At 41.9% G+C, this 13661-nt stretch overlaps 1 protein-coding gene across 1 annotated transcript in view; it reads left to right on the top strand.

Annotated features, from left to right (window-relative positions):
• syne1b (spectrin repeat containing, nuclear envelope 1b) overlaps positions 1-13394 on the top strand; it is a 154414-nt gene extending 141020 nt beyond the window's left edge. Inside the window, exons 125-138 of the mRNA XM_037694836.1 lie at positions 1294-1481; positions 1574-1724; positions 1904-2086; positions 3228-3365; positions 3454-3645; positions 5172-5499; positions 7742-7869; positions 9281-9407; positions 9672-9883; positions 10860-11060; positions 11156-11284; positions 11412-11624; positions 12449-12541; positions 13314-13394. Coding sequence (XP_037550764.1) covers positions 1294-1481; positions 1574-1724; positions 1904-2086; positions 3228-3365; positions 3454-3645; positions 5172-5499; positions 7742-7869; positions 9281-9407; positions 9672-9883; positions 10860-11060; positions 11156-11284; positions 11412-11624; positions 12449-12541; positions 13314-13394 — 2364 coding nt within the window. The remainder of the gene's footprint in view (positions 1-1293; positions 1482-1573; positions 1725-1903; positions 2087-3227; positions 3366-3453; positions 3646-5171; positions 5500-7741; positions 7870-9280; positions 9408-9671; positions 9884-10859; positions 11061-11155; positions 11285-11411; positions 11625-12448; positions 12542-13313) is intronic.
• The last annotated feature ends 267 nt before the right edge of the window (positions 13395-13661 follow it).

Here is a 13661-nt window from a genome sequence, read left to right as displayed (position 1 = left end):
AGATCACTGCATGACTCTGCATGTTCAACTAGATCACTGCATGACTCGGCATGTTCAACTAGATCCCTGCAGAGATAACTCCGGCAGATCATGAAACTCGTTTAATCAGTTCAGCCTACGTGTCCTTCGGCTTTTCAGGTGTTTTTACATTGAGCTGCTTCAGACCTAAACCAGAGCACGTATTCAGTGTATTCATTCTTTAAAAAAAACAACATTAGAGCACAATATGAGGATTTCTGATAAACGTACTGAACTACAGTTAATTACAACCCAGCACTGAAGATAAATGGATCGATAATGACATGTTTTTGCTCGTGCAAACCAGTGGACAGAATATGGACATATACAGCGGATTACCGTAATTTCTGGACTATTGAGCACACCTGAATATAAGCCGCGCTTGTCTATAAGCTGCGAGTGTCCACGTTGTAACGTGAGATATTTACACAGAAAGATTTTTTAAACTTTTAATTAAACACGTACCGCTAACGAACACAAATACGTACAGGAAATATTTATTCCTGAACAGTGCCAGTGCTGGCTTGTTAAAAAAATGCAGTAGCCAACCAGGAAGTCATTCATCGCTATCTTCATCTTCCTCCTGCACCTTTGAGCTTGTGCGGTCCTCTTCATCACGCAGCAGCCTTTTGAAACCCATTGGTGATGGAGGATTTTTCTACACTGCTTCCCTGTCGGGATCCACTGGAGCAAAAGTTGCTCTTCACATGCATCCAGGTTTTTTTAACGATTTCTCGCTGCCCGTCATCCACCTCCCACCGAGCTCAGAGTGCCACATTAATGCACGATTCACTCTTATTTAAATTGGCTGCAACTACTTTCCCCATGGAGGGGGGGCACAATGAGGAGGGGAGAACGGGTATGAGGGAAACAGTCTAAAAATCCATAAATTAACCGCAGCGTTTTTTTAAGCTGCGGGGTTCAAAGCCTGTGAAAAAAGTAGCAGCTTATAGACCAGAAATTATGGTAACTTAACACAGCTGATTATCATCTTCATCATCATCATCAACAACTTTATTTATAAAGCGCTTTAACACAGCCACAGCTGAAACAAAGTGCTGAACATCAGTTTAAAAACAAGATAAAATAAAGCATAAACACAAAGCTACAAAGCCAAGTACACAGTGAACTAAAAACTCAATTTATTTATGTAATTATGGGCGATACATATTCAATTCAGTTCCTTCACTTTGTGTATTTTTTAGTCTTCAGACTGTTTTTCTCGTCGATTGCTGAACGTTTGTCGGACCAGGTCAAACTCGTTCTGTGTTCCAGGAGCTCCAGCGGGACATCGAGAAGCACAGTACAGGAGTAGCGTCTGTGCTGAACTTGTGCGAGGTGCTTCTCCACGACTGCGACGCCTGCGCCACCGACACAGAGTGCGACTCCATCCAGCAGGCGACGCGCAGCCTTGACCGCCGCTGGAGGAGCATATGTGCCTTGTCTATGGAGAGGAGACTGAAGTACGTCAGCACAGAGCCATACATTTTTCTTGTTGTTTAATAGAAATATTTAATCTGTTCCTTATACAAGTATTATTATTTGTTCTTTTTAGGATCGAGGAGACGTGGCGTTTATGGCAGAAATTTTTAGATGACTTTGCACGTTTTGAGGAGTGGCTGTCCACCTCAGAGAAGACTGCCGCTCTGCCCAACTCCTCTGGTGTGCTGTACACAGTAGCCAAGGAAGAATTAAAGAAATTTGAGGTTACGAACGCTCTCTTGACTTTGTAGGACAGAGCTGATTAATAAAAATAAAACTTGAAATGAATGGCTAATTATAAATACAAAATATAATTATTTTTTTATCTTAAATACAAATGAATAAAGCAAGTATAATCTGGATTTGTCTCCTTTGAGAAACATGCTTTGTTTTGTTTCTGTAGACCTTCCAAAGACAAGTTCAGGAAAGTTTGACGCAGCTGGAGTTAATCAACAAGCAGTACCGCCGCTTGGCCAGAGAAAACCGTACGGACTCTTCCTGTCGTCTGAGGGAGATGGCTCACGAGGCCAACCAGCGATGGGACAACCTGCAGAAACGAGTGGCATCCATCCTTCGCAGACTCAAGGTGTGCACTGCATCCCATCCTGCCATTTAGGTCTTCACAGATCTTTCTTAACTGTCCTTTTCATTTCCTTGTTCTGCACTTTTACAAGAATCTAATGAACTCCTAAAATGGTGTTGAGCCCACCAGTATACTGCAGTGGTTCCCAGCATGGTGACCCACTAAGAGGGGCTGCCCGAGGTCTCGAAGGAGGGTGTCCAACCAGCTATGGTGACTGTTCGCCTACGTTTAGACTCATGTGGTGAACAAAGGGAGATGGTTTTGACATTATCAACGTCAGAGAGAGCACATCACCCCTGCCCTGGCTTCTCTCCACTGGCTGTCCGTGTATTGTAGAATTCATTTTAAAATTATTTTGTTTGTTTTTAAGGTTTTAAACAGTCTTGCCCCGCCTTGTTTAACAGAGCTTCTCCACCGCTACACTCCCACTCGGTCACTCAGGTCCACAGACCAGCTGCTTCTGGTCATTCCCAAGAGTAAGATGAAGCTCAGAGGAGACAGAGTCTTCTCTCTCTCACACCAAATACATGCATGTTGTGTGTGTGTGTGGGGGGGGGGGGGGGGGTCACTGGTGCCCATATCCAGCAGTCACTGTGTGAAAGGCAGGGGACACCTGGACAGGTCTCCAGTCCATCACAGGGACACATTGAGACAAATGAGACAAACAACAATTCTCTCTCTCTCTCTCTGTATTTTTTAACTGAAGTGCATGTTTTTAACCGCTTAAAATATTCACCTTTATTTACAAACACCAAAAGTCGTAGCACCCGTCATCTTGATGAGCTCAGTGTTTTTATATGTGTATGGTTAAAATAATATAAAGTTAGCAGAAATAGTTAAACTGCAAATAACAAACAGGAAAACAAATTAATGTAAATGCTGCTTTAAATCTGACATTTTATTTACAGGAGTCTCAAGTCACTGGCTAGACTAGAGTATAATATAAAAATATATAGCTTTGTTATTTTTCTCTGTTTACAGGCACATATATGTACATTGGCACAAGAGTGGGGGTCTAGGGGGCGCAGCTTTTCTGTTTGTGCACAAAAAGGAATTTTAATACAAAAAATCATGATTCTCTCTGAACTTTGATAGAGTTGAGGTTAAAATTTCTGATGGTGATTTCTCTTTTTGAACCACGCAGCACTTCATCAGTCAGAGAGAGGAGTTTGAGACAGCCAGAGATGGTATTTTAGTCTGGCTGACAGAAATGGACCTTCAGCTTACCAACATCGAGCATTTCTCCGAGTGTGACATTCAAGCCAAGATCAAACAACTCAGGGTAAGTTTGTGACACCCGAAGAGACGTTATAACGTGGATATCTGCTTTAGTGCTGTGTTAAACAAAACTATGATGTTTCGATCCCCAGTCGTTCCAGCAGGAGATTTCTCTGACGACAGCCAAGATCGAGCACATATTCCACCAGGGCGAGGCACTGATCGAGAAGAGCGAGCCCATGGATGCTGCTGTTATAGAGGAAGAGTTGGAGGAACTTCAGCGTTACTGTCAGGAAGTGTTCGGTCGAGTCGAGCGCTACTACAAAAAACTCATCCGCCTTCCGGTAAGAACTGAGATGAAGGGAAACACGAAGGTTTACTGTAATTTCCAGGTTATTGAGCGCAACCGAATATAAGCAGCACCCTCTAAATGTATTTAAAAAATAATTTTGTACATAGCTATATAGGCCGCGTGTGTCAATAAGCCGCAGGTATCGACGTTGTAACATGAGATTTTTACACAGAAAGATTTTTTAAAGTTTTAATTAAATATGTGCCAGTAACATACACAAATATGTACAGTAATTATTATTAATTTTTTTTATTTTTTTTTCTGAACAGTGCCGGTAACACGGCTGGTTAAAAAAAAAAAAACTTACCAGGAAGTCACAGGTTATTATTTTCATCTTCCTCCTGCGCCGCTGTCAGGATCCGCCGGCAAACTTGAGCACAAGTTGCTCTGCACATGCAGGGGAGTCCTCCCCCCCTCCCCGTTCTCTCTTCCCCCCCCTGTTCTCTCCTCCCCTCCCCCTTCTCCCCCCCCCCCCCCCCCCCCGATTCATTGGTCCACTGTGACCTGTTCGCTAACTTCAGTGGTCTGATTAAATTTTCAACCTTTATTTATACAGGTAGTCTCAGTGAGTCATGAGAAACCACCCCCAAAGAGACGTGTCTTGGGCAGCTATGTGAGCGCCCGGGTCTCTCTCCATCCATCCATCCATTCATCCATCCATCCATCCATTCATCCATCTATCCATCCATCCGTCCATCCATCCATCCATCATCTTCCTCTTGTTCTGAAGTCAGGGGCAGCATCTTGAGCAGGGCGGTCCAGACATCTCCTTCCACAGCCACCTCTTCCAGTTCTTCTGGGAGGACTCCAATATGTTTCCAGACCAACAGAGAGACGTAGTCTCTCCAGCGTGTCCTGGGTCTTCTCCGGGGTCTCCTCCCTGTTGGACATGACCGACAAACCTCCCTAGGAAGGTGCCCAGGGAGCATCCTTACCAGATGCCCGAACCATCTCAACTGGCTCCTCTCGACGTGGAGGAGCAGTGGTTCTCCTCTGAGTCTCTCCTGATAACTGAACTTCTCACCCTGTCTCTAAGGGAGAGTCCAGCTACCCTGCAGAGGGAACTCATTTCAACCTCCTGGATCCATGATCTCATTCTTTCATTCTCTACCCAGAGTTCATGACCAGAGGTGAGGGGAGGAACGTAGACCGACCAGTAAACAGAGAGCTTTGTCTTACAGCTCAGCTCCCTCTTCACCACAACGGACCGGCACAGAGTCCACAATACTGCAGATGCTGCACCGATCCGTCTGTCGATCTCACGCTCCATTCTTCCCTCACTCGTGAACAAAACCCACTTGAGGCAGAACCTCACCCTCGCCGGGTGTGACGAGGTTAAATGTTTTTGTGGCACGAAGCTCGTTAGCCCATCAAAAAAAAAATCCATTAATTAGCCGCAGTGTTCAAAGCCTGTGAAAAAAGTAGCTGCTTATAGTCTAGAAATGACGGTAGTTTTTATTCTTGTTTTTAGTTGCATGTGGCTTGTCTCTGAAGGTTTTACTAAACAATATTCTTCAGCTTGCAGACGATGATACTGAAGTGTCGTTCTCTGACCGTGAGCTTGATCTGGACGAGCCTGGAGATTTGTCCAGCCTGCCGTGGAATGAGCGTTTGGGGGACGGTTTATTGTCTCCTCTGCCCTCCTCTGGTCGTTCGGCCTCCCTGGCCGTGCAGCTCCGCGCTGAGCGCTCCGGCAGGGACACACCTGCCAGCGTGGACTCCATTCCCCTGGAGTGGGACCATGACTACGACCTGAGCCGGGGTCTCGAGAGCGCCAGCAGAGCCCTCCGAGAGCAGCAGAGCGAGGAGGGGGACTTCCTCCAGCGCCCCGCCTCAGACTTGTCAGGTTAGTTGTCACACACATCCAACGTTTCTCTTAGAGACAATTTGTGAAATTTTAAACTCACAATATAAAAAGATATAAACCTATCTGGCAATAGTTATTTTAGTGTTACCAAAATAGAATGAAATAAAATTGAACCAAAGTTCAATTTTTGATAGTGTTGGGAGATCATTGTCTGTTCTGTATGTGTTTTTTAGTTTGGTATTTCCACTTTATTTTAGCTAGTTTAATTCTCATTTTAAAAGTTTTGACCTGTAAATAAATGCACAGTTCAACTCCAAACCTGAACACGCTGTAAATACACCCCGACTGTGTGTAATCCAACACGGTCACTTCAAACGAGCAACGACTGAGCGGCTCTGCTGTACGTTTGTTGCTCAACAAACATCTGCACAATTTATTGGTTTAAATTAGCAACAGTCAAAAATATATTTTCACAGTCATAACAGGTAACATACAAAAATATTTGTTCTAAGAAAAATCGGTCAGTTGTAACGTATGCAGCTGCATAAGAAAAAATATCCCAAATAAAATTAAAACCCCCAACTACTTCAACAAATGTTTATTTATTTTTATCTGTGAAACCTGCAGCAGGTCAGTAACAGCGCAGAGCTCCTGTCCTTCATATTGATATAATATTACTATATATTATAATATTATTATAATATTGACTCTGTTAAATGACCTGCTGATGGAGACACTGTCCAGCTGTAATCAAAAGCATGAGACACGCTTGATTTTTTCTTTTTAATGTTATTTGCTGACATCTTACCTCGATCTGTTTTTGCATCCAAGTAATGCAATGTTCATCTTTAAAATAAATAGTTTTCATTTTCAACCAATATCCTGAAGGTTCAACTTTAAAAACTAAAATGTTTTGTGACAACAAAACAAGTCATCATGTTGTCTTGTCAGCACCATAAAACAGCTTAGTGCTTCTATTTTCCAGATCTGGAATATATTTGTCAAATGTTTCCATTAACTTTTCACTTTAAAAAACAAATCCCAAATCAGTAAGTTTATTCTTTTTGGATGCATCTAAATAAATAATAACAAATAAACAAATCTAGCATTCCTCCACAGTTGTAGAGAACGATTACTGTCTGATCCTTCTCTTAAAAAGACATTAAGAAAATAAAGTGATGCTTAAACACTATATATATAATATATCATTATATCATGCAAATATGTCACAATCATCATCGACTGCTGAAGGCTGTTTAAAATGTTTTGGCCTATTTCCCAACCCGGCCTAAACATGAACATTATGAAGACGGAAAATGAAAAGAGAGCTTGAAATTCTGGATAAAATAAAAGACAAGAATGTAAAGAAAAAGATGATACACAGTCTTTAGGTTGCTTAAAATGCAGAACAATGCAAGAAAGTTGTGAACAGACTGAAAACTCACGAAGGTCCCCTAACTCTTGTAGTGTCACGCTCCGTCTACATGACAATTAAAACATGTTTTACTCAGCGTGTGAAGCCGTTCTGAATGTGTGTACTGTACGATGTTTCTTCCAGATGTAGTGATCCCAGAGAGCCCCGAGGCCTATGTTAAACTAACAGAACAAACACTGAGGTCTTCTACTGGTAGGCAACAGCAGACCAAAATAACAAGCGCACTCCAGCGACGCCACACTGGCTTGGTTGATTTGTGTTTGTTTCTCTTGTGCACTTCACGCTGCGATCGGCAACAACACTTTCTAACACCGAGGGAAAGGATGAATTCCATTTCCTCGATAAGTTCCTGCTTCAGTGTTGGGCTCTAATAAGAACAGAGATGGAATTCAGCCGAGACCTTCTTTTCTAACTTGCTTCCTAACTTTTATTTGACTCACAGTTTGCTGTGCAGCTAACATGTTTGGGTTCTTTTCATGTGAACTCTTTTTGTTTGTCTGTTTGTGAAAAGCATGTTCTTTTTATCACAAGTGTAGATTCTTACCAAAGGGATTGCAGATTTGTTATTGCTGTTCATAGAGTGTTCCCTCTGAGACAAAAATGGCAGTGAATGTGACCCAGGCTTGGGCTCGGTGTGATTTCTCAAACTGGAAAAGACACAAGTGACAAAACCAATCTGCACCCCTGTCCTCCTCTCATCTTTTGCTCTCCTTGTTTTGTGTTTCTCTGTCTAAACAGGTCCAGCTTCTAGCTTCTTTGGGATTTTAACTCTAGTTCAGTCAAGCATTCTGTTTTCAATATTTCATTCTGCTCTCCTGACATGATTTTTTGATGTTGTGCCAACAGGAGAGACCGCCTCTGCAGATTCTCACGTTCATCCTTTTGACATCAGTCGTTCTCACCTCCAACAACTGGACACGAGCTGCAGCCGCACTCCCACAAGTTCGGACGTGGATGCATCATATATGGGCTATGTATGGGTCTTACTTACAGATCAATAACTACAGCAGGTCTACACCAATTTGTTTTAGCATGAAACCATGTTTTTCAATCTTTTTTTGCTGTTTGTTTACATAAATCTGTCTTTAATGTCAGTTTTTGACCATAATCTGTGTAACCTGTTAGGCAGTGTAGTGTTCAGCTACATTTAAACTTGCAATGATTAAATAAACAAATGACTGACTTCGGTGATGACAGCAAAAGTCAGGGTTTAATGTAAAAAACAGCTTGCGGATTGGAACAGCTGGATACACAAAATCTCAAAAAAGACCCCCCCCCCCCACACACACACACACACACACACACAAACAAACAAAAAAAACCAGCTCTGATTGCCTTTATACCTTCTATGTGCATCAGAGGCTTACGGAAACATAAACTTGTTATTTCAAAGTTGTCAAGCAGACCCCATCTCTGGCTGTACGCTCAGATTTCTGACAACTGGTTCTTCTCGTAATATCAACACACATTACTCCCTTTCCTGTAAGATAAGGTCAGTTTGACCCAAAAACACCCTCATACTTGGTAACACTCTGCATCCTTGTGGAGCCTTCTGAACAAACAACTTTTCTACTTCAATCCTCCCTGTTTGAGGAAATTCCTCAAAGTAACAACTATCATCAAAGTTTCTGATATGCTTAGTGATGCATGAACACACTTGAGATTAAATTAACTTTATACATGAGTTTATATTGTGCACTACACTGTAAAAAATTGCATAAAATGTGTACATTTTACAGGTCCAACTTCTCTTGGATTGTAACTCTAGTTCAGTCAAGCATTCTGTTTTGAATATTTCATTCTGCTCTCCCGACATGATTGTTTGATGTTGTGCTAACAGGAGAGACCACCTCTGCAGATTCTCATATCTATCAGCTAAAACCTATGATCTTACTTAAAACAAAATGCGATCACTCATTCATTTCATCTGATTCTTGCCAATTGCTCCTGAGGAGCTGAAAAAAACTTGTTGCTGTCATATACAGGAAAAATGTCTCCTCAGAACTAGACTCCTCAAACTAGCGTCTGCCACTTCAACCAGGAAGCAAGGGCACCAGCCAAATGAAAAACTGTTCAACTCTTTGTGATTATGTATTGCATTCAATACTGCATGGAAATCACACACTGAGATGAAAAATGTCATATAACACTGGTTACCTGAAAATCAATGGGTAAAGAGAACTACTGAGATCCTATATGGATGTCATGTGAAAACCATTAGTATATTTCAGGTCTCTCTTGTAAATGCGTCTTCGAGGCTCAATGGGATTTACCTGTATAAATAAAGGTTGATTGATAATGGTTATAATGGTAATATATAACAAATAGTTAATGTTATAACAACTGCGTACCCAACCCAATTTACATTTGTTTTTTCTTCCGTAGTTGCGATTGCTGGGTGAGTGCCGCGGCAGCATCGACACAGTCAAGAGGGTGGGCTCTGAGCTGAAGGAGGAAGAGGATACTGTATCAGGACTGGCCGATCCTAGCAGCTCAGAGTCCCAGACGTCAGGTAACAGTACATCAAAGGCTGTCCTGCACTGATTCATTAACCAGTACTAGATATTTAAATAAAAGCCCACAAAACGTTTATTTCTGGTTCATAGTTGGATTTTGGGGCTTCCTTAGAATAGGTTATAACAATTTAGTGAAGTTTGCAAACCTTGCTCACACAAGCTATGTAACACCAAAAAAAGTATATCCTTGGCTTGTCACTGGTTAAAGGAAAGGGTAAGCTTAGATATAATTGAATTCTGTTTAACTTCTTGCCTTCCAGGTGTGATCGAGCGCTGGGAGCTCCTGCAGGCTCAGGACCTCAGTAAAGAGATACGCACAAAGGAGAGCGAGCAGCAGTGGCAGCAGCTGAACTCTGACCTGAACAACATCTGGACTTGGTTAGGAGAGACAGAGGAAGATCTGGGGCAGCAGCAGAGCCTGGACGTCAGCACGGACATCCAGACCATTGAGCTTCGCATTAAGAAACTTAAGGTAATATTGTTGTATACATTACAGTAAAGTTCGGAGATGGTATTCTGCAAACCTTTTTTAACTATTCTTTGCAAACACTATAGTGGGTTGTGTGTGAAAATCCCAGCAGATCAGCAGATTCTGAAACACTCAGTAAATGGACTGTACTTAAACAGCTCCTTTCTATCTAATCAAGATACTCAAAGCTCTTTACAACACAATCTGTGCCTCATTTACCTCCACACACACGTTCGTACAGCTCTCTACTACATCTCTACAAAGATAATCTAAATAAATCAGTTTATACAGAGCTTTAAATCACATTCGTACGCCGATGGGACACACATCGAAGGCAGTGAAATGTTCAGCGTCTTGCCCAAAGATACTTCGACATGTCGACTGGAGAAATCAAATCTCTAACTCCTCTCCAGGATCCGTCACTCTGCGCTGCCTCAGACAAGAAAAATAAACTACCTCTGTTCTTCTACACAGTGCAACTCCTATCCACTTTAAGATCTTGAACCAAAAACATTAGTGTTTATTTGCATTTCCATTTTAATTCCAGTCCAGAAAAGCACACATCTCAAAAACTACAAACGTTCTTTATTAAAATCTCTCGGCGATGGGGGGCGTCCACTGCCTCTTGTTATTTAAATCATCTGTTGGCAAATCCTGCTTTGATTTGGCCTTTTTCATCCTGCCGGCTAGAGTTTGTTTTTCTGACTCTGATTCTGAAAGACTTGTTGTCTAATTAAAAAATTACAAAACTAGCATTTGGCATTTGTTTTGTTTTTTCTATTATATTAGTTAATATTAATGTTAATAGTTACCGGGTAATATTAACTTTAAAGTATGCATTAAACTGTCAGATATTTGATTCTCAAATTACAGCTTTACTGCTTCACACACATCAGCTTTGCATTGCTTCTCCCTTTGTTTGTCTAGTCAGATTTCATGAACTCTTGTTCATTTATTTATTTATTTTGACTGTTTACAGGAATTGCAGAAAGCATACGACAAGCGCAAAGCCATTGCGCTTTCCATCAACTTGTGCAGTACTGATTTTCTGCAGTCAGGCGGAGAAGACACCCGGCAGCTGCAGGCCAGACTGAAAGACATGAATAACCTCTGGGACAAGCTGGGCAGCTCTTTGGAGAAGTGGAGGTCTTCATTACAGGAAGCTCTCATGCAGTGCCAAGTGAGTGTCTTTATCGTTACATTGTGGGAAAAAAATAATATATATATACAGGTATATATAAATGAGAGCTGAATTTTAATTTTCCTGTTGAGCAGGAGTTTCATGAAATGAGTCACGGTCTGCTGCTCTGGTTGGAAAACATTGACCGTAGAAGGAACGAGGTGGTTCCCATCGATCCAATCCAAGACACTGTTACTCTCCATGAGCATCATAAGACTCTGACGGTATCCAATTAGTCACGTTCTTATTGTTAAAACAAATCAGTCTTTGTCTTAAAGATTTATATAACAGTGGATACTGTAAGAGAATAATACAAGAAGGTTTTGTTCTTTTGTTTATTTATTTTTACAGCAAATCCGGCAGGAGTTGTTGGACTCTCAGCTTAAAGTGGCCTCACTACAGGACATGTCCCTCCAGCTGCTCGTCAACTCTCAGGGCAGTGACTGCCTGGAGGCCAAAGAGAAGGTTCACGTCATCGGGAACCGCCTCAAACTGCTGCTAAAAGAAGTGACCCGAGACCTCCGGGAGCTGGCTAAAGTTCTGGACATCACGAGCAGTCAACAGGTGGAGTCTTTACCCTTCCATGTCCCCCCACTGTTCACCTGTACAGTCCTGATTGAAGTTGAATAAAATTATCAAAAATCATGTATCTAATAGATGTTCATCTGCAACTGATTACCTTTTGGAGTCAACCCAAATCAAGATGGCTGCCACAGATGACTGACCCTACAAAACACAAAAATGGCTACAGCTCTGTCACATTTGCAGATATTGAGCTTTGGTGCAGACGTAGCTGAAACAAATTTACAAAAGTGACAGAATGCACAAGACCTTTGTTTAAAATGTTGCTCTAACTGTTTGCAGTCAACTGTCTGTTATCAAACTTCTCACGAACCACCGGATGGATTGAACTTTCAGAAAATAATCACTAGAAGTGCATCTTCAGCTGCATAACTTTTAGAATCAGTCCAGTTTAAAATGGCCACCACAACTAACCAACATTAGCCAACACAAAAACTAACTCTGTTAATTGTTCAGCTAATGAGCTCAGATTTGTTGTGGTAGTAGCTTAACACAGCGTGGCATCGTTTCCAACATTTTACTAAAACCGTTACAACTTTATAATTTCTCATCAATAACAAAGACTTGGTCTAAAACTGTTGCATCAAAGGCAGTGGTCAATATGCTTATACCTGTCGTATTTTTATATTTTATAATTTTTTATGCATTTAGTTAATTTCTTTATGCTAAAGAGACGTAGCACTAAGCATTCCTGCAAATCTTCAGTACATTTTTGGTTCGATCGGTCCGTCTGGCATCTTCTCCTGCGCCTGATCCAACTCACCACCAGGTGGCGGCCATGTTTGAGTGAATGTTTTTGTCTTCAGGATCTGTCTTCCTGGTCGTCAGCTGATGAGCTGGACACGTCTGGTTCTCTCAGTCCGGTATCAGGAAGGAGTACGCCGAGTCGCCAGCGATCGGTAATGTTTGATTCTGCTCGTGAGAGTCAGGAGTTTGTTAACCGCTCTAAGCTTTGTGCAGTAACACCTGCCCCGAAAGCCCCGTTGACCTCCAGAACCACGCCCTACATTCTGATCATTTTAAACTGTCCCACACCTTCCCATAGACATTACCCCAGCTGGTCTCTGAACCGTTCTCCCACCTTCTTGCATGTCGTTTATTCCCAGATGAACTGGGATTTTATTTTTTTATTTTTTGGTTTGTTTTCCATCCTGTTCTTAGACTTCTCTTCCTGCTCCTCTAATTTATGAAACAAACTTTTTTCCTAATTGAGACTTTCCTCTGATTTCTCCCCCTTCTTCTATAATATTGTTGTTGGGAATTCTGGCTGTAATGGAACTGGTACACCTATCAAAAAACATTTTATGATTGTTAACCACCATGCTATATTAGTTTTATGTTATCAACAACAACAGTGAGATTGCAGAATTATGTTAGAATTGATCCGATCAGTCTCAGTTAGCATGTCGTTGTTACCAGTTGAATCCATGCCTGATTTGTAGCTTTCCATCTGCAGTTGTGTCATTGAACGCCTCATATTTACACTTTGAAACGCCAGATTCCCTTTTGTTAAAAATCAGTCACCTTCACATGTGATTTTGTTTGTTTTTGCTGCTCTTCTCTCATTTTTGGGTTGTCTTCTCATCAGTAGCTTTGTGTTGATTTGCCTGGACTGAAACATACTTTCTTTCTTTCACCCCTCCCTCCCCCCCACCTGTTCATTGCAAACAGCAACGGGGCAAATGTAGTCTGTCACAGCCTGGACCGTCTGTGAGCAGTCCACACCTCAGGTACATTTCTGTTGGTTTCTAGCACACCCAGAAGATAATGGAACTCAGCCCATGATGCACTTGTGAAGATTAATGCAGATTTAAACGACGACGACGACGTCCTGTTTCAGTTGGTAGTTTTTGTCAGCAGCTCATGGTGATTCCATCATCTTCTGACGGTCTAGATGCTCTGTGTAGGCTAGGTGATGAGGTGAGCGTCAGACCGTACAGCCACCGATCCAAGAGTTTCACAAGGAAACGGCCTTCTTTCCCGCCGGTGTCCTCGGCTGCTTAATATCGCTAACCAGAG

The sequence above is a fragment of the Nematolebias whitei genome, chromosome 21, assembly GCF_014905685.2.
Source record: "Nematolebias whitei isolate Nwh7 chromosome 21, NemWhi1, whole genome shotgun sequence".
Lineage (NCBI taxonomy): Eukaryota > Metazoa > Chordata > Actinopteri > Cyprinodontiformes > Rivulidae > Nematolebias > Nematolebias whitei.
The sequence above is the reverse complement of the archived record's forward strand: the minus strand, read 5'-3'. Positions and strand labels throughout refer to the sequence as shown.